The following is a 21,343-nucleotide window of genomic DNA, read 5'->3' on the forward strand; positions in this document are numbered from 1 at the left end:
AATCGGAAATAAATATATTTCCCAGGTTCATATTCTAACTACAAGTGAAACTGTCATCATTAAGAGCTAATGTCAAAGCATGACTGCTATGAATGAAATACAATTTTAAAAAGGATTTTTCTTTACATTTTACTAATAATATGTGTTTGTTTCCACAGGTCATTGTTAGGCTGTTAGGTCTATATTGGTATTATTATTTTTTTTCCTTTACCGACCACCTACAGAACTTCTGATCTACGGCCGACCGGTTCACATCACCCTGATTGCCAGGCGCTCCAGCAAATTTGCTGGCACCCGTTTCCTCAAAAGGGGAGCCAACTGTGAGGTACAGAAGTTACCAGGGTAACTCGGAGGAACAGATAGTAGAGGGTGGCATCAGGGCCACAAAACAGATTGAGATGACTCTGGTTAATCACAGGGGGTTAATTGGACACACTTTCTCTTTTTGGAATGGGAGTGAGTGTCTTTGAGATGGGATGTTGTTCAGTTATATCCTTTTTTTCTGTAGGTAAAGAAGATGAAGAGTTTTCTTGCCCAGATATGTAACAAAATATGTAACAAAAAATCCCCCAACAATTTCTAGTATTTACTGTTCACATGACTGTAGTAGGAAAACTGAGAATGAGGAAGGTAATTGCAGACCGAATGTTAGAAGTCTTATATTAGAATGTTAGATGAAGAACATAGACATAGACTTTATTAATCCCACAGTGAGGAAATTCAGTGGGGATACAGCAGCACAAGAGTCAGTGAAAAAGGAAGTGAATTAGAGCTATATTATAAAAAAAATAGCAATAGAAATGAAAAATAATTTAATTTTTTAAAAAGCCCAAAAAACTGTACACCAGTAATTTCTGTTACTGGTAAAATGGTTGTTATACACAGGAAATAAACTCAAATTATTTTTTTCATATGTACATATACATACATAAAGTGCAGTGGGAGTGTTTATATAATATATACACGTAAGTTGTACGTTCAGTTTTGAAATGTTTGCCATGTGAAAGGTGAAGAAACACTTTGATATCTTATGATAAACTACAGCACTGTGTAAAGCTTTGAGCCTCCCCTCATTGGTTCACAAGGCGATGGCATCGTAATTTTTACATTAATCTTGAGCAAAAGCTCTTCAAGCTTTCTGAAGTTCATGCAAAGTTTTTCTGTCCATTCTTCAGTATAGCAGTGACTGTCTACAGCCATCTATAAAACACAGGAGAGGTGGTTTTAGTGCTGCATTATAGTCATCATGTCAAAATTGATGGAATTATGAACACAGAAAAGTGCTATGTTATTTGGATCCATCATGCAATACCATCTGGAAAGTATCTGATTGGCAACGGCTTCATTTTTCTAGCATGACAATGATCCCAAACACACTGCTAATGCAGTGAAAACATACCTGGGCAGAAAAACATCACGGATAGTCCCAGTGCCCGGACCTTAACGTTACTGAAGTAATGTGAGATCATCCTTACAGAGCAAAAAACAGCGAACACCCAAAGAATAGCTCTGAATGTTCTTCAACAAGCCTGAAGAACCACTCCTGTAGACTACATAAAGAATTTAGATTTATATAATTGTATTATAATAATTGTTTTATGTTCTCTAAAGACATGTTCTTGGGTTTCCCAATCATGCCGAAGTTTATCATTTCTTTTTTGCTTTTCTCATTTTTTGTTTTATTTTGTTTTTTTTCAGGGGGATGTGGCTAATGAGGTAGAGACTGAACAGGTCGTCCATGATGCCTCAGTTATGTCTTTCACAGCAGGGAGTTACTCCTCATATGTCCAGGTGCGAGGCTCCGTCCCACTCTACTGGTCCCAGGACATTTCCACCATGATGCCAAAACCTCCAATTCGATGTAAGACTTCTTCTTTACACTTCAGCATCAGCAGCTTTTGTTGTAGGCTGAAATATGTAACATGTGGTGAACTGTATATGTATTATTTTTGTCTTTTGATACTTCAGAAGAAATAAGTCATCGAAGAAAAGCTACATTAAAATAAGAGAATATATGTAGAGTATACTGAGGCCATTCCTTTCAACTATTGGCAAAAGATTAAAAAAAAAATAAGACTGTGAAGGCAGGATGGCCCCTTTTGGCTTCAGCTTTGTATCCGTCCTATTTCATTATAAGCAGGATAAAAACACAAAGCCGTGGCCAGAGGGAGGTGATTAGGTACCGAGACTGACGGTGAGGACAGCTCTGTGTGTGGGGGTGTACACACAGGAATAGACTGGTGTTTGCATGTGTACAATGCCTGTATTAGATTGTAATCTTTTTTTCGTTTGGTTTGCCCTTTAATTCATCCTCAGGTGACATTTACCTGTGAAAGATAGACACTGAGCATGTTCCTAAGATCTCTCCGTGTGTCATCTTCCCTCATCGTCCTGCTTCCACTTTGATCCTTCAAAACGGTCCTTATCTGACATTTCCTAAATGTTTCCCCAACCCTTCCACCATCAGTTTAACATTTGACCTGTTTACGTGTGTTAACAGTTTTCTCAGTGCATGGCATACTTTTTCCCCTCCATCATATTTTTGCCTCCACTGAGGAGAAGTAATATGCCATCTAATTAAGTGGTTGACGCAAACTAGTAGTTTAGTTTGTTGAGTCTTTAATCCTGTTCCCAATAGGTCTACTATTACTGGGGATTTCATTTTTAATAATTAAAAACACTTTAAGATCAATTTTAAAATTAAAATCACTAAATTATTCATTATTCGTTCCAGCTGGACTTTATTTTTGTACATTTCACATCTTTGTGCTTCCTGAGCCTTCCTAATTTTGAGTTAGGTGAAACTAAAAAGCTGTCCTGCTCACATTAGCCCATGTTTAATACGAGGAAAATGTTGCTTTGTTGTTGACTGGAGAGAAAGACATCTTCACTGGTGCATAAATGTTTATAGAAAAATTTTATTTAAATAAATTATTGGTGTGCCAGTATAGCTTGCTTTCATTGATGGTACAACAAATGAAACTCAAAAATCAGTTTTATTTGTTTCTATTTAATAATATAGGTTATTATTATTGTGGAACCTTTCATATTAAATAACTGTCCGTCTCCAGGTCACTTATGTTGGTCAAAACAAATATGTTCTCTGTGGTAGGCTGATACACACATTTATTGATTGGACCATAATCTAAATTTTACCTAGGGCATCAAATTGACTTGGCTCTAATCAAAAACAGAACAAATCTTGGAATACTTGAAGTGGTCTGAAGAGCTTAAAATGCACTTTTGGGTATTGGATCAATCTCCTTAATAAATAAATGACCAACATGTGACATTTTTGTCACATATGTTTAGTTGGGTTCTTTTTACTTACTTTTAGGACCTATGTGGAAATCAGTTGATATTTTTTTCTGTTTTTCTGCTGAAATTTTAAAGGGATCACAAATATCCAAGCCCATTGTCGTAGCTGAATCTAGGTCAACAACGTAGCTAAGAGACATACTGGACTGAGTGCATGCAGAGTAGAGAGCGTCTATATTACACAATGCATCTCTCCTTGCCCCATCTCTGATATGTCAAGACTCATTATTGCATAATTGAATCCTTTAGGAGATGACCTTAGTTGACCGCTGAAGGAAAGTCACCAATGTCATTATCCAAACTCCCCTCCCAAGGTGCACAAGCGCTTTACATAAACTATCATCCTTTGAGGTGTGAGCAGTGGAAAACATGACGATTAAATGGTTTTGGGGAGAAGCTGAAAAAGGTGACATTTAATTTATCAGTTCTGACACACAAGCAGCTCTGTGGGATGAACTGCAGCACGATCTGACCTATTTTCTTAAGTCTCCTTTCTGGCAGCCGCACTAGTCCAATTTGGCAACGTGTGCAGGTGTGGGGTTGAGCATTAGTGGCAAGTAGAAGCTGTAAATGTGCTTTTTAAAAGGAACATTTAATAGAAAAATGAAAATGCAAAGGTTCAGTGCGGTGTTAAAGGTCGTCTGTTAAAATAGTCACGTGGAAAAGTTTTAAACTCAAAAAGAAAAGTATAGATACAAAAAATGTTAAGAATACTTGTTTTATTACAAATAAGACTACATAAACATTGGAGTGAAATCCAATCAAGTACTTTTACATTTTAATCAAAAAAATTATTATGTGCTTTATTGTTTTCTGTTTTTTAATTGTAAACCAGTTAATTTGGAAATTAATGGATAACAACAATATTTAAATTTTGACATGAAAAGTATAATTTCAATTAAAGAGCTTTCACACAAAGGTGTATTAACAGTTACAAACATTAAAGATGATTTTGGTAACTACCAGTACTGTTAATTTATGGTTGTGACATAAAACAAACATTGGGTACTGATCTAATACATTTCTTAAGCCCTTTATGTAGCAGAAATATTTTTAAAAACACATGAATTGGGCTTGGTCTAAATTGTTTGTATCCCTTCTTGTAAATCCTGGATTTACTCCATGATGTAATGCCAGGGTTCGATAGAGGTATTGCTCTCTATATCAGGAATACGTCTTAGTAAAATTATTTTAAAGTTATCATCAGATCTAGGGCTGCTCAATATAACGATATACATCGGATGACGATATAAAAACGTCCATTGTTTCATTTTACGCTATCGTTTGTTTCGCGGTGTTGCAAAATAAACTGTTTACGGTAATATTTTTTTCATCGTTTTGATGGTCACTGTAGTGGCTATATTAATTTCTTAAAGTTCTCTCTTTTTCTTATATTTAATATAACCACACTACAGACGGACAAGCGCCTGTTTTTATGCGTTGTGGTTAGCAACAACGACGGTAACACCATCGCGTGTCCGCTTGTTTATGTTCCACATAAACCTTTCACAATAAAGCTCAAGATCCTGTTGAGACTTTTCAAAATAAACTGAGTCACGTGAAAGAGCAGATTATTTACGGATGAGAAGTAAAAAAGAGCCGCCAGGTGCTAAAAACTTATGTCTAAAAATGTATAGTTTCATGCATCTGTTAAAACACTCGACTCCAGGTACATGACGCGCAGCTGGAAACACTTCACGCAAGTCGAGTGTTTTGTTCATATCGCACAGCCCTAATCAGATCTCTATTATCAGATCTCTTTGTCATGTCATGCCTTGACGCATGCTCAGTCATGCAGGCACAACACAGCGGATGGCTCTATCATAGTGATGTGTGATGGATAAGAATTTAAGCATTTAGTCAAGTGACTCAGATAACTTCTTTTTCATAGCAGCTAGACCAAGTGTTCCACTGTAGTGATCTTTGGTGGTGGTGGTGATGTAGGTCTCTCAGTGTTGTTGCTACTTTTACCTCAGCTGTGACAATATGCAATATTGTTTTGAAAAATAATTTATATTGAGGTCAATAAAGTTGTGTTATATTCTTGTGAGGACCCTTAAATATTTAACCATTAAAATATTTTTTCTGTCTAATTTTGCAGTGGACCAAGCTGACCCATACGCCTATGTAGCTGGCCTCCATTTTGACCAGATGCTACAGCGGTTTGGCTCACCCATCATCATCCTCAACTTGGTCAAGGTAGGGAGGTGCTGAAATAAGTATTCCAAAATGTGTTTAATGACACAAAAATACAGTCATTAAGTAATAAAATCACTTACAAGCTATTTACTATTTACATAAATTCTTGTGATATAAATAAAATCACATCTCCACACAGTTATGCAAGTATGCAGACTTCGAACGTCTTAGTTATTAAATTAATAGCAGATTTGAATGTACCTGTGAATCCATTCTAGGGCTAGAGAGTTCACGGTTAAATTTTTCCAGTGCTACAGTTAATTAGCACTTTAGGGCACATCTGCAACACAATGCTTTCAGAGAAACAATGCAATAAAGGGAAATACGTAAATACACAGCTCATGTTGTCTTCTGCTAATTTATCTACATTTTATTTTCTGTATATCAAATTTCAGTTCAATAAAGTCAGTAAAATCTGTTTTATTTACATAAGCCCAATTCACAAAAACAGTCAATTCAAGGCATGTTATATTGTACGGTAAACAGCTTAAAATAATACAGAGAAAACCTTAACAATCCCTCCCCATGAGCAAGCCCACAGTCTGACAGCAAAGTGCTCTATTGTGGTGATATGGTACTAGGAGGCCTTTAAGATAAAATGCCACCTGGTTATTGAAGACCTTGTAAGTGAGGAGAAGGATTTTAAATTAGATAAGCCAATGAAGAGAAGCTAACGTGGGAGAAATGTGGCCTCTCTTTCTAGTCCCTGCCAATACTCTCGGTACAGCACTTTTATTAAAACTGAAAGAGTTAAAAATGGCTAAGGATTATATATGCATCAGGCATATCTTTAGATCAAATATAACTTTCTTGTGTGATCACTCAAGAGGTAGCTATTTAAAATTATAGTGCAGGGCACGACTGTAATTTGTCAAGCATTCTGTTGATATTGGTGCGTTAGGTGTTGCTGTGGAGCCGTTTAGTCACAGGAGACTTTCTGAGTGCTTGCTGATTACAAGCAGTTGAAAAGCTGCCTTGAATATTGATCTGCTTCTGCATTGTTCTGGAAACACAAGCATACCAACACGCACAAGCACATTTGATAAGACACACCTAGCTTTCACCACATTATGCCTTCCATATTATTCTGCTGAAAAATTAACATAATTCATTTAAACTGCTGTCAGTTTAAAAAAAAAAAAGGAAAAAAAAGCAAGATTATTATGTTTTATTATAAATTATGAAGATTATAAAATGCTTTATCTTGCTTCATGCTGCAGATGTATCCTTGTGTGCATCACAGTTACTTTATGTTGGGCACATGGCCATATACTCCGTAGATTGGGTCTCCAGCTCACGTTGTCACTCACAAGGGGAACTGTGAGATGAGGAACGAATCACAGAGCTCAGAGGTGTGCACAAGCCACAGCCATGTGAAATTTGCAGACTGCGGGGAGCAAAGCAGGGGATCCCCTGCTAACACAATACCCCCCTCCAGATTATCCAAGAGAGACAGAAAGAGGAAGGAAATGGCATTTAACCATAAAACCCACTGCCATCTATCCCTTAATGGAGGTGGCATGGGCCATGCTGGCCCTTCAAACTCTTTTATATGTGCATCATTTTGGCAAGGGCTAATGCATGCATCCCAGCATGTAAGAAAGGAGGCGTAAAGGCACACATGGTAAAGCATGTGAATGACTTGTTCAGGATACCTTGTACGCTGTACCCTTAGATATATAATTTGGATTGTAACCTTACAGAAAAACATGAAACCCATTAAACCATTGTGGTAAAATATACACCCATATTATTACAGTGTTCATTAACGTCACTAATACGTCACTGAAAAGCCCACTCCCATACGTCAGTGTGCATGTGTGACTGTTTTATGTTATCATTCGTGATCTGCGACTGCACTTTTGCACCTCAACATTATTGTGGCCTTTTATTAAAGCTTGTTTATACCTGTGAACAATACAAGTCTGCTGTTCTGAGTGTTTGTTCACGTGTACTGTACTTGTAGCATCTCATCTGTGCTCAGAAAGTGTGACCGAGCGTGTATACGTGTCTGCCTGTATGACACGCTCTGCTGAATGGTCGAGGAAATGTGCTGGTAATTTGACTGGTTGCTGTGGTGCCACTGCTGGATGTTTGAATGGCGATGTGAGCTGCTAAATGATGCGTCCAAGCTGATTATCACCCTGGGTGATCAGTCATAAAGCTACAGTGGAGTTCATGTGGAAATAGCTTAATGGATAGTGTGACTGCAGATCACACAGAAGGATTATGAGTTCATGCATTTTAGTTGACAAAGAATAATTCCTTCGATTTTTTTTTCTGTTTTTTTTTTTTTTTTTCACTTACTGATTACGACAAAATTAGAGGCAAGATTTATAATCACTGTAATATTGTTGCACCATGTTTGCTCGCCAAAGGTACTTTTAAATTTTACACCATCAAATTTGCTGTATTTTGCAGTTTGATGTTGTTGCCCATCATTTTTTTTCTTAGTGAGCTTGGAAACCAATCTGGTTGGTTGCTAGATGTTGACCAACAGTTCTTAAGGCCACAAAGTTTTGTAAGTTTGTGCAGGCATAACTGAAGTAAAAGGCAGGAGAAAGATGTTTTAAATATTACTTTGGACAAAATTTCTAAATGTTTTACTGTTTTTTTTGCCCCTCAGCCATAAAAGGCTCATGGGGTATCATCACCCCGCCAGGCAGGTGAGAGGTCAGGCGACGTGGACACCCAAGTTTGTGAATGGGATCATTCGTGAACAAAGCAATTTAGGACTTTCAAATTGATACCAATTAGTGCCAGAGGTATATCCTATATTTATATTTAAGTACCCGTGTGCGTGTGTGGACCGCTCGTTTTAATTTTTTACACACAAAACATAACCCCCTTTTTTTTCTGATTATTTATTTTCCTTGTGAAAGTCGTGTTTTTGTTTTTGTTTAATTAAAATGTTTTTTCACATTTAATTTTCATTTTTAGGTTGATTTTAGTAGGCTGGGATGTCCTTGGCCTGCATCATGTGGTTTCTATTACATATATTCTACTCTGCTCGATACCTGTAAATTGCATCTTGCAGCTTTGTGTTCTCTGAGGTCACTGTGTAAAAGACATGAACGGATGTTGATTAATACTTCAAAGGAAAACACAGAATCTGTTACATGTCTGACTACAGCCCTAATGGAAACCTTTCAAAGAACTCCCCATAATGTAACACTTAAGTTGACGTTTGATAGAATCACACATACATGTGTACATCTCTTTGTTGTGCTACAGAAGCGTGAAAAAAGGAAACACGAGAAGATTCTGAGTGAGGAGCTGTTCCGTGCTGTGGTCAACTTGAATCAGTTCCTCCCTCCCTCCCATTGCATAGACTATATCGCTTGGGACATGGCCCGATACACCAAGAGGTATTGACAAATACTAGTGCACAGAATATCTTTAAGGTGCAGGTTTATTGTGTTTTTACCATCAAAATAAGAAGCTCACTTTGAAAGAGGGGAAAAATATCATGGTGTGACGTAAGCACATTACATAAAGAGAAAATTGAACCTTTGGACAAGTTTGTATGCCTGTAAGCACTCAAATAACAAAATCACTGTGACCCCCATGTCCACCTCATTCCTGTGAAAGTGGTATATCAGGAAAATCAGAGTCACTGTGAAAAACTAAGTACATCCTGGGCTTTAGTAGCTTGTATAACCAATATTTAGCAGCAATAACTTGAAGTAAACATTTTCTATGTGACTTTATAATTCTCTTAGAACTGCTTGAAATTCCTCTCACATTGTTGTAGAGGAATTTTGGGAAGGTCCGGACAGACGTGTTAAAGAGAGCTCAAAGCAGCTATCTGGGATACTCTGAAACTTCTCTGGATTAAAATACTGACATTATTCATTTCCAGACCTTCTCATTGTTTCTGATACACTCATATGAGATCTTGACATTTTAACCTGAGCCCTTTTGGGAGCAAAGAATAGAGATGTTAAAGTCTAGGGACTTGGATATAAAATTTGATGAATGAGCTTCTACAGGCACATCCATTTTTTAAAATGATTTATTCTTCAGCGAGTTAAAATGACATTTCCAATCTTTCTCTTTCTGTCCCAGCAAGTTGTGCAATGTTCTCGACCGTCTGAGTATGATAGCAGAGAACGTGGTCAAGCGAACGGGTTTCTTCATTAATCGCTCTGACTTCTACTGTCACACTCTCAGACCAGATGAAAGGTGAGACTTTTTCTTTTTTTTTTTTTTAAATCCTATTCGATTGCTTCTTTTTCTGCCCCTTTAAAACAGAGAAGGCCGAAACACACACTGCTGGACAAGAATTAAAACTTTCAGTCAGCCCCATGTGCAAAACAAACACATCTGTTACTGTTTCAGTTTTATTTGAAGCAAACTAATAAGTAAAATGGAAGCTGCTTAATGAATCTGAATATGACCGGGTTACAGAAAACTAAACCGCAATAGTGTCTTTTTTTTAGATTTATATATCGGATGTTTTCCACAAATTTTGTAAATTTAAGGTTTTGTCATTTTCCATATTCATGATCACACTTATCGACACTTGCTTGATTTTGAAACTTTCCACATATGAATTCTTAATGGAAATTATGCCTGATGGCAGTTGTATTACATTGAAATTTCTGCTAATGAGCTGAGTAGATTGCCATCCATGTACATAGTGCCTGGCTCTTCTACTGTCTGGATGATTTAATCGCTTTTACTCAGCATTAGCATTCTGTTACATAACACAACGACCATGCCAGAGCACATATTTATTACCCTTTCTTTTGCATTACATAAGCTATCACACTTTCTTTGCTTTAAGGACTCATATGCTCAGCCACATGCTCCCAACTACACACATGCACGCACACACATACACTGGTAGGTGTTTTGTTTGTTTGTGCAATCAGGTATGACACCTGTAGCATTCATCACATGCAGGAATTGGGTCATGGATAATGAAGATATTTACAAAGTCTTGATAACGCTGCCTTGTTCTGATCATTTACACGTTTGTCTGAAGTTTCCATCTCGCTGCATTCAGACTTTGTACTTTGATGCATACTTTAGCTACACCTGCTGATTGATTTTAAAGTGGGTCACGGAGTTTATTCAGAGATGATAAAATGTGTTTTAAAACTTCCTCTTAAATATCCACAGCTCACAAGGAGAAATTCAGAATTACTGGGGTTTCTTTGCATTGATTGATTTCTGCTTGCTTTTGTACAATTTAGTCTGCCTTTCGTCAAAGGGTGATTTTCTTTATTTGCTGTTTTTCCCTTTTAAAAAGAAAGTGTTGAATGAGAGTGGTAGAGAATTTAAATGGAATAAGGAAAATACAGTTACTTTGTTAAAATAAAGGGATTACACGGCAGTCTTTTCCTGTTTCATATGTTAGGCTGTCCCCTCTCTATTTTTGGTAATTCCACGCATGGCCGGTTTTGTGCCAAAAAGTGATTGTCTGCCAAAAACTGATTTCTGGCATTTGCCAAAAACTGATTGGTTGTATTTAAACTGCTATAAATAACTTGTTGATCTACGATATGTGAAACATATGTCAAATATATCCCTCATGAATTATATCCAGTCATCTTGACCAACAAACAACATTCCTGTAAGAAGGTAGAAGCCGCAATCACTTTTTGGCAGTGACTTTTATGTGTCCTTTATTTATGGAGTTAAAAAAAATTCTTGTTTGCTTTAAAAAATGTCTCTTTTAAGAGTATTCTGGCCAAGAGGACAGCTGAAATTGCAACAAATGCAAAAATAGTTCTGTAAACATATTTTAAGTGGACAAAAGGAAGCTGATTGATTATAATTAAGTACAATAACACAGCTACAAAGATAATTGAGAAACAGGTAATTTTTTTTAAATTGTGTATTTAACCCCTTTGCAATACCTGTTCACCGAAGTCTATTTAGCAACATACGTAATGGTATTACACATAAAAAACAGACGGAAACATTGGAAATCACTTTTTGGCACAACACTGGAAACCCAAACAAAACGCATTAAGAGGCTCTAATGCCTGTGTCTCAATCTCGCGGCCCATGTCACCTCTACTTGCAGCCCACATAATGACGTGACAAAATATGTTTTTTTAATTATTGTTCAAAAAATTATTTAATATGAAGGCAATAGGCAGAGTGCTACAGGCATAACCCTAAAGAATGTAGCCTCATGGGCAGTGTAGCCCAGTTGTAAGTAAGCTATTAAGACTCGACTGTACACTGTGTTCGTGTTTTCCTCCAAAACAAGACGTTCTGTTGGAGCAGCCTTTCAACGCCTCTCTCTGTCTCTCGTTAGCAGAGTTGACCCAGACAACAAAGTAAAACTAGTTATCGGTTACGAGCCTGACGCGGAACCCGACGTATTAGCCAGAGGTCCATTTACTACGGTTCGGAGACACAGACCTGCTTTATATACACGCCGAATAGTTTTCGCTGCAAAAAGTGCAGCCTTACCTAATGTCCACCCTACGGTTACTCATTTTATATTAAGATTTAAAAATCTAGTTGGTACTGGTATGGCGTGTAGCCTTCAGTAATAGTAATAAATCACACAGCAATAGTACATTCATGTAGTTGTAAAAAGCTTGATAATATATAAAGTAATCCATTGTATTCAGAATACGTTACTCTCATACGTTACATTTTGGGGCTTGTATTCTGTAATCTGTAGTGGAATACATTTTAAAAGTAACCTTCCCAACACTGGTGGTGGGAGATTTGCATCATGGATATGCCGCAGACAGATCTGCAGCAATGTGATGCTATCGTGTCAATATTGACCAAAATCTCTGAGGAATGTTTCCATGACCCTGTTGAATCTATGAAACCATGAAGAATTAAGGCAGTTCTGAAAGCAAAAGAGGGTCTAAACTGGTACTAGCAAGGTCTACACAGTGAAGTGTAAAGCAACGGCCAGCTACTGGATGGTTCAGCTTGGCCCCAAGTAACACAATATGTACCTACTAACAAGTTCACTAATCAGTAAATTGGTGTCCTGTTTATTAACATTCATGTAACAAAAAAAAAACTAGCACTCTGGTTGTTTGCCTCTTTCTGACTTCACGTTAACAAAATAACCAAGAATTAATCTCTTTTTTTCTAAATTTTAAACATACTGTAACTTTTTTTTCCTAGGGGTCAGTATAACTTTGCTTGGTTTTGCACAGAAAGTACTACAGCAGTGTAAATGTGAACATGAGTTCCACTTTTCATCTCTGGGTATTAGAATTTGTCTGCTGAACATTTTCTTCTGTACTTGCACTCCTGATGGGGGTGCATTGTGTCAGGGTGCATTTGCTGTGTCTGCACCCATTCCATTATGTTCATTCTCGTAATGGTGACAGTCACTGTGATGACAGTTATCATCGCAGTTTCATCATACTGAAGCCGGAATAAATTAGAAAATGTTCTTGCAGAAGAATAGTATTGTGATGTACGTGTTCGGTTTGTTTCCGTTTGCTTATTGACTTCAGTAAATTAAGTAACATTTTTACAGGTGGGGAGATGTAGGTGGACAAATAACATCCACTGGGCGACTGCAGGTAGGTCTTTTGCAGCTTTTTGCACACAATTGTAAAAATTTAGTCTTTTTTTAAAAAGGCTTGCCTGTTTGTCATCATCATAATGATTACTACTACTGAGTTAATAGGCTGTAGTTTATAAAGTCAGCTGTTTTCCTCTTGTTGCTTGATGTGTAGACTGGTGTGTTGCGGACCAACTGTGTGGATTGTCTTGACCGGACCAATACTGCCCAGTTCATGGTGGGCAAGTGCGCTCTGGCTTATCAGCTTTACGCACTGGGAATGATTGACAAGCCCAAGCTCCAGTTTGATACTGACTGCGTGAGGTAAAGTTCATATAATTGCCTGAAAATCTAATCCATGCTAAACTTTATCTTTTTCATTTATTTGGAATCCTTTTGGCAGACACAGTTATTCCAACCTTTTATTCCAAAGTTTGCTGCTCTAAATTCAGTATTCGCAAACATTAGTCAGTAGTGTGTGTCTCTGTCTACTTTTACTTGAAACTGCCACTTAAAGCTCAGTTTTTTCCATCTGAACACAGCATGAGCTACAGTCAGTGCATCAAGGAGAACAAGAATCTGTCACATGCTTGAACTGAAGCGTTCTTACAAGCAACGTGAAAGCTGTTAGAACAGCACATTAACACCACTTAATATGACTCATAACTCTCTAGTAGTTAATCACTGTTGCACACATACAAAGAAACAAGCACAAAATACAGACCCAATCAGTTGAGGTATTTTTAATTACTTTTTTTTTTTTAACACCTTTTTTTCCCCAAAAAATAATCCTCCAAAAGTTCACATCACCAAAATAATAAATGAATCACAGTTTTATTTGCCCTTGCGAATTGATGACATTTTTTCTTTTGTGCTGTTCAGGTTGTTTGAGGAGTTGTATGAAGACCATGGAGACACTCTGTCACTGCAGTACGGGGGCTCTCAGCTCGTGCACAGGGTCAAGACTTACCGCAAGATTGCACCCTGGACACAGCACTCCAAAGATATCATGCAAACGCTGTCACGGTACTACAGCAATGCTTTCTCAGGTGTGTTCTACGCTAGTTCCTTCTATCCTCAGCTATGCTCCGTATTAAACAGAATCTACCCTTAGTTATGTTCCAGGTTTCCATAGAAATGGGCTCAACCTGTGCATGCATGTATAGTTTACACTCATGTGAAGTATGAAGAAAACGACACTCTATAATTACATATAAGCAAACATTTCTGCCTTTACTTGAACAGAACATAGGACAAATGTGAATCGGCTCACAAACGTTTTGTGAGAAAGTTTGGTCACAAGTGAAAATCACTCAAGATAGTTGCCAATCTTCCCAGCAGACAACTTAACAAATTCACTTTTAAGCCAGACTGTGCGACTGTGTGACTCAGAGAAACTGCACCAAGTCAAAGAATTGGTGACTGTAAAGCCATATGTTAGCATGTTAAATATCAAAGTTCATGACATCTCAATTCAAAAGAAAATGAACAGGCATGGCTTGTTTGAAAGGGTTGTCGGGGAAAAGTATTGTTTCTCTAAAAAACAAAAATGGCTTATGTTTGCAAAGTTGCATCTGCACCAATCACAAGACTTTTGGAACAATGTGTTTTGGACAGACGAGACCATAATGCCATGTTTGGCAAAATCTAAATAATAATAATAATAATAATGGATTGGATTTATATAGCGCTTTTCAAGGCACCCAAAGCGCTTTACAATACCACTATTCATTCACTCTCACATTCATACACTGGTGGAAGCAAGCTACCGTTTGTAGCCACAGCTGCCCTGGGGCAGACTGACAGAAGCGAGGCTGCCATATCGCGCCATCGGCCCCTCTGGCCAACACCAGTAGGCAAGTAGGGTAAAGTGTCTTGCCCAAGGACACAACGACTAGGACAGAGAGCCCAGGGATCGAACCGGCGACCCTCCGGTTACAGATGCAATTCCCAACCCCCTGAGCCACGGTCGCCCCAAACACCTCATACCAACTGTCAGCACAATGGTGGATGCGAGAAGATTTGGGTCTGTTTTGCAGCAGCAGGACCGAGGCACCTTACAGTCATTGAGCCAAACATGAACTCCTTTGCATACTAAGCTATTCTAGAGTCATATATGAGGACATCTGTCTGACAGCTAAAGCTTGGCTAAAATTGGGACATGCAACAGGATAATGATCAGCTTCAAATATACAATTCAGTAGCTAAAAGACTGCAGCAACAAGGTGTCAGTCCAGAACATCAGCGCTGCTGAAATGCTGGGACAAGACCTTGAGAGACCTGCACACAAATAAATGCCTGCAAAGCTCAATGAACTGTGGGAACATGGTAAAGAGAGGTGGGTCAAAATTCCTCAGGAAAAAAAAAGGCAGTTACTTCACATTTACCTTTGCTAAACCCCTTTTTTCTGCGCATGACTGCAGATGAGATTTTTAATATTGTTAATTGCAGATATTTTTTTGATTGCAGCCAATTTGTAGACATGACATAATTACCCAGCAGTTACTGATAAAAGTGGCTTTGCAATGTCCGCAATTTAGATTTTTAATCATTTTAAATGACACCCTAGTGCGTGGTTACAATCAGTGTATCTAGAAATCTTAATGGGTTTACAAAGGTGTTTTCACAGTACACCAGCGAGTGTTCCAGGAGTGAAGAAGAAGACTGTGTACTGTGTCTTAAACCTTGATTAACAGAACTGCACTACTTGACCTACAACATCGACCTTGTTTGTGGTGCTTTGCTCTTGATTTAGTTTTGAGAAATTCAATCAGTAGTTTGTTGCTGAGAGTAGCGTGTATTAAGAATTTTTAAAAAGAAGCCCATATAATCCAGCAGCACAGACAGCCAGAGACCATCACACTCGAACGGGATTCATGAACTGCAAATTGAACAATCCCATGACCTGAATCAGGTAATATGATTAACTACTTGTTGCCACTTAAGAAGACTATATAAGGACAAATTAGCCTAAATGCTTTGTAGTCTGAGCACTGGCTGGTTTGTTCTGTCAACTTGACCCTTTACAAGGGCACAACCATTTTCACAGATTTTCCCGTGGTCATGTTTTCCGTGGTCATGTTTTCCATGCCCTTTTAGACTAGTTTCTGCAAAATTGGAAAAGGGTAATTCCACCCTTGTGTTGCTCAGTAATTTCTAAAAAAAGAACACCCGGTAAATGTTAAAACCATAATCCTTCCATAATAAGTTCTCCTATTAATGGCACTCATATGTGCATATGTATGTTGTATATATTTTTATTATGTATATGGGGAATTAAAATAAATACAGTAGAATAAAATTATAAAATGCTACTTCCTATGAGGTAAATGACATATAATTTTATATCATAGTCAAGCACTGTAACAGCTTCCCCTTGAATCACAGATCAATTTTATACACAGAACCATGTAGTGTAAGCTTCCATATCCTGTGCAGCCTTTTAATTGGTAGATGCAGTGTGACCTCATATGCTTATTAAGACAATTAACAGACATGATGTCAAATTATATTCCTCCTTCCTTTCATTCATAATGGTTGCACGTGTATATTATTTTCAAAGATCACCAGTAACTCGTATCATGTGTGATACACGAGATAAATCTCAGAGAAAAAAACGTAATTGGAGAACAGTCTTGGTGGTGGGCTGTAATAAAACCCAGTTTAGTTTCTAATTACCTAACGTGACTGTTGGGGCAGCATGCACGTGGCTTCGTGCTGTAGTTAGGGAGGGTGAATTAAATGGCACTAAACCAGACAAATGTACAAAGCACGTGCCACATGCTGAGCACACAAACGCTCACAGAGATTATCTAAGCACACACTCATAGCCAAAATGCTGTAGTGCAGTTGTTACAAGAGTTTTTACTGCTATGATGTATGTACAAGTCAGCGTTACTTAGATGTTGATTCATTAACTTAAATCTTTTCAATGCTGCTCACAGTGAAGAGCTGGTGTAGTTTGCCATCATGGTAAAGGAGGCTTAAGTTTGCTTCACATTCACTTTTGAACTGTACTCTCCTGCATTAGGAACCACAGTAATTTATAAACTAACATTTTTTTCTTGTTCTTTTGTTTTTTTTAAACAAGGCACTGTTGACACAAAACTCAAAAGTTTAAATATATAAAATGGTACATGATTAAAAAGATTCAATTTAAAGTATGCACATTATTTGGCTTTCCTCTTCCTGAGCATCTCTGGGCATTAGTAACTTCAAGACTTTTTTTTTTTCAAGCAGTATATTTTTTTAAGTCATCTACATCAGTAGTTTTCCAGGCTTCGAAGACTTTCAAGGTTTATCTTTTGCCATTGGCTGCTTTTTCAGTCATTTTGAAAAAGCAACCAATGGCTACCTAGACCAGTTGAGGATGAGTTCAGTCTGTCTATCTACTGTTCACTGAAATGTCATCAGAAACGGTCTTTATGGAAGTTTGGCTGTCAAGAAGCTATTTCTAGGTAAGAGAAATTGGAAGAAAAGGCTCAGCTATGTCAAATTACCCAAGAACTGGATTGGAAATGACTGGCAACTCTTCTGGCAAGAGAGGAGCTTTGAATGTCTTTCAAGAACCCTGGATAAATATTTCTGAAGACTACTTAAAGAAATGACAGGAAAGTTTGCCTAAGAGAGTTCAGATCGTGTATAATCACGTCTCTTGATGAACCAGTTATATCATCATAACCTTTACAGTTTGTTTTACAGTTTTTGGGTTTTTTTGTTTTTTTTAGCTATTCGTGTTTCCATCTCTCTCTTTCAGATGCTGACAGACAAGATGCAATCAACTTGTTCCTCCAAGTTTACCAGCCATCAGAGTTTAAGCCACACCTTTGGGAGCTTCCCACAGACTTCTATCTGCATCATACAAGCACCATGGCCATCCCCCAAGACAGACGGAGGTAACAGATAACCCTAAATACACCAACCAAAAGATTACTGTGCTTGCTTTGCATGAACACAGACTTTATTTCTCTGTCTTCAATATTGAAGTTGTTCATTTAAATGTTGGTGGATTTTTATAGGATTGGGATTGCACACTTTTTGCACATCCAAGTGTGCAAAACGTCCAGCTTTTTCTTGAGCTGGACAAGATTTTCAAAAATTTGATCCTGAAAGTTTAATTATATGCAGCTATATGTTTCCTACTGGGTTGAGCTTTATGCTTTTATACCTGTGTCTATGTGCAAATTGGTATCTTATGCGTGGGTTCTGAAAGTACAGGAATGCTAAACTTAGGGAAGGAGATCCAGAGGAAACACAGGCAAATTAAGAACAAATTTTTAATGTTTCCACAGCATATGTGCAAAAATCAGTGCAAAGTGAGAAAAAACAACACAGAGTTTTGCAACTACACACTTTACAATTAGATTGTAGTTGCTTCAGACTTCAGACTTTGACTGTCAAAAAAGTGACCAATTGTATTTATTTATTTTTGTAGCTTTCACCTGTGAAGCTCTTACACAGTACTTTCTTATGAGAAATAACCTATAAGAGATGCAACCCAAACATTAAATGAGGTATGCTCAAAATTCAGAAATCCAAAACCCCTACAAAGAGGAAAATGTATATATGCTGTAAGATAATCCTAAGAGGGTGATCAGTTTGATATAAATACTCATAAACAGCACAGAGAAAGACATTGAAAGCTGTTTTATTGCTTATCCTATCAATGACTTGAAGAAAGTGTGTGTGTGTGTGTGTGTGTGTGTGTGTGTGTGTGTGTGTGTGTGTGTGTGTGTGTGTGTGTGTGTGTGTGTGTGTGTGTGTGTGTGTGGACAAAATATCCATTAGATTTTAAATACGTTGCCATTTTTTAATGCATATTTTGAGATGTGAGGATCTGGCTGCTCCACGACCATGCTCACTGATCTCATGGAGAACAGTCTTAACACAGTAATTACTCTCCTTGTAATTATCCTAGTGGTAATTTAACACTGGCACTGATGTCTGTAGTATCTGGATATGATATAATTTCTATTGTAAGATCAAATCTGATCTTTAAGATAGAATATAACAGTCGTTGCTGTCAGTTTGTCTCGAGGTAATGTTAGGTTATGCGTTTTATTGGGGAGTCTACGATCGCTTCGGTGAAATCTGAAATCCTTTTATGTGAGATATTGTTAAATATAATTGAATATATGATAAGACAGGGCTACATACTAAGAAAATATCAATAATCTTTTTTCCTTGTATTTCTGTTTATGTGGTTGATTGTTTATTTTGTGTCTTCTTAGAACCACCATGCAGTACATAAGCATGTCCGTATGACACATGTCTCTATCACCTGTTGTTTGTTCATGCAGGTGTTGTTTGTTCAAGCTGATGTCCTACAAATTTCACAATGTCAGTTTATCAATTGGTCTGTCCTAGTCATGATCCAGTAATGACTGCAATTCACTTCATGTTTTGACCCAGAGTGATTTTGTGCTTGTTATTTATGCGCGTAAGTGTGAGAGTGTATTCACTTTGGTTGCTTCATACTGTCTTCATGCTTACGTAAAAGCAGACCCAATTTTCTTTTTCAGGCCACGAATTTGTGTAGCCACAATGGGCCAAAGTAGCTCAGTCATTATTCCAAGAAATTAGCATGGCTGCAGCTAAATTCAATTCAGCTTCCACACTTTGCGCTTTTCCTCTCAAAGAGGAGTAAGAAGCAAATCGCACGCTAAACCAGATCATCATAAGAGCGTTCGCTCAAATTGCTCACATTGAATAAAAGTCTAGGTGGTCCAGACAGGCCAATTTTCCAAATGTAGGTTAAGTCCCAGAAGAGACTAATTCAGACTTTAGGTTGCGTTCACCTTCTCAAAAGTTTTAATATTTTAATGCTGTGTATTTTATTTGTTTGTAGCTATACACTCTGGTGGTCAGAGGGAGTCCTGTCCTACCTTCCTGTCCCCTATGATGAAGGTATTGTCAATGAATTTAATGGTTTTAATTGTAAGAAACAGAACTATTTATGAAACTGATTTGAACGACCAACCATCAATGGCTTTGTCTGTCATTGCTTACCATATTCCTTAGCCTAGCAGGAACTGTGTATTTGGTTGCAATTATTGTTGGTAAAAAATAAATGCAAAATAACTCTGCAGACCAATCTAGGGATTCAACAAACCTTATACTGATGTTGTAACTGACTTGTTTAAATATACACTATATTGCCAAATCATTGAGATCAGGTCTTCCAAACACTTTCATGGCCACAGGTAGGGCTGTTCGATACAACGATATATATCGGATGACGATATAAAAATGTCTATCGTTTCATTTTGTTTCGTGGTGTCGCAAAATAAACTGTTTACTGCAATATTTTTTTCATCGTTTTGATGGTCACTGTAGTCGCCATATTAATTTCTTAAAGTTCTCTCTTTCTCTTATATTTTATATAACCGCACTACGGATGGACAAGTGTCTGTATTTATGCGTTGTCGTTAGCAACTACGACGATAAAACCATTGCGTGTCCGCTTGTTTGTTTTCCACATAAACCTTTCACAATAAAGCTCAAGATCCTGTTGAGACTTTTCAAAATAAACTGAATCACACTATGCAGAGTATTTACGGATGAGAAGCAAAAAAGAGCCGTCAGGTGCTAAAAAATAAACCTTAGACTCAAACGTTAGAGCAGGCTTTTCCCCACAGCACGCTGTGTAATAAATACAAGGAAAACGGCGGCCGTTACAACTTATGTCTAAAAATATATTGTTTCACACATCAGTTAAAACACTCGACCCAGGTACATGACGCGCAGCTGGAAACGCTTCACGCAAGTCGAGCTGCCCGAGATTCACAGAATTTACAGAAAATGTTAAATTTTTGTGATTTATATCGTTATCGGGACGATAGATATCTTATATCAGGATATGAAATTTTGGTCATATCGCACAACCCTAGCCACAGGTGTAAAAATCAAGCACCTAGGCATGCATTCTGCTTCTACAAATGCTTGTGAAAGAATGGGTTGGTCTCATGAGTAGGGATGGGTATTGATAAGATTTTAACGATTCCGATTCCATTTTCGATTCTGTTTAACGATTCGATTCTTTATCGATTCTCTTATCGATTCTTTTTTTTTTTTTTAAAAAGGAGAACACTAAGGTTGATTAGCTCAGAGCTTTGTTTTATATCTTCTCTTTGAACAAGATAGAAATTTAGGAGTAACATGGCCTTACAAACCCAACAGTGAGATCTTGAGAGATCCAGCCTACGGCTCTTCAATGGGGTGTCACAGGGTCCCCAGGAAAAAAAAATTGTAAATGTAAAATAATAAAATAAATATTCTTGTGAGACATATCACATATTGACGGGGTCGGGTTATGTTAAAAAGTAT

General features: G+C 37.5%; 1 protein-coding gene across 3 annotated transcripts in view; it reads left to right on the plus strand.

Annotated features, from left to right (window-relative positions):
• fig4a (FIG4 phosphoinositide 5-phosphatase a) overlaps positions 1-21,343 on the plus strand; it is a 57,490-nt gene that overhangs the window by 13,139 nt on the left and 23,008 nt on the right. For all 3 annotated transcript variants that reach the window (XM_080883112.1, XM_080883113.1, XM_080883114.1), the window contains exons 9-18: positions 225-325; positions 1,699-1,861; positions 5,420-5,517; positions 8,752-8,885; positions 9,586-9,702; positions 12,992-13,037; positions 13,194-13,342; positions 13,901-14,067; positions 17,775-17,913; positions 19,866-19,924. In XM_080883112.1, coding sequence (XP_080739238.1) covers positions 225-325; positions 1,699-1,861; positions 5,420-5,517; positions 8,752-8,885; positions 9,586-9,702; positions 12,992-13,037; positions 13,194-13,342; positions 13,901-14,067; positions 17,775-17,913; positions 19,866-19,924 — 1,173 coding nt within the window. The remainder of the gene's footprint in view (positions 1-224; positions 326-1,698; positions 1,862-5,419; positions 5,518-8,751; positions 8,886-9,585; positions 9,703-12,991; positions 13,038-13,193; positions 13,343-13,900; positions 14,068-17,774; positions 17,914-19,865; positions 19,925-21,343) is intronic.

The sequence above is a fragment of the Rhamphochromis sp. 'chilingali' genome (assembly GCF_963969265.1).
Source record: "Rhamphochromis sp. 'chilingali' genome assembly, chromosome: 5".
NCBI classification, from domain to species: domain Eukaryota; kingdom Metazoa; phylum Chordata; class Actinopteri; order Cichliformes; family Cichlidae; genus Rhamphochromis; species Rhamphochromis sp. 'chilingali'.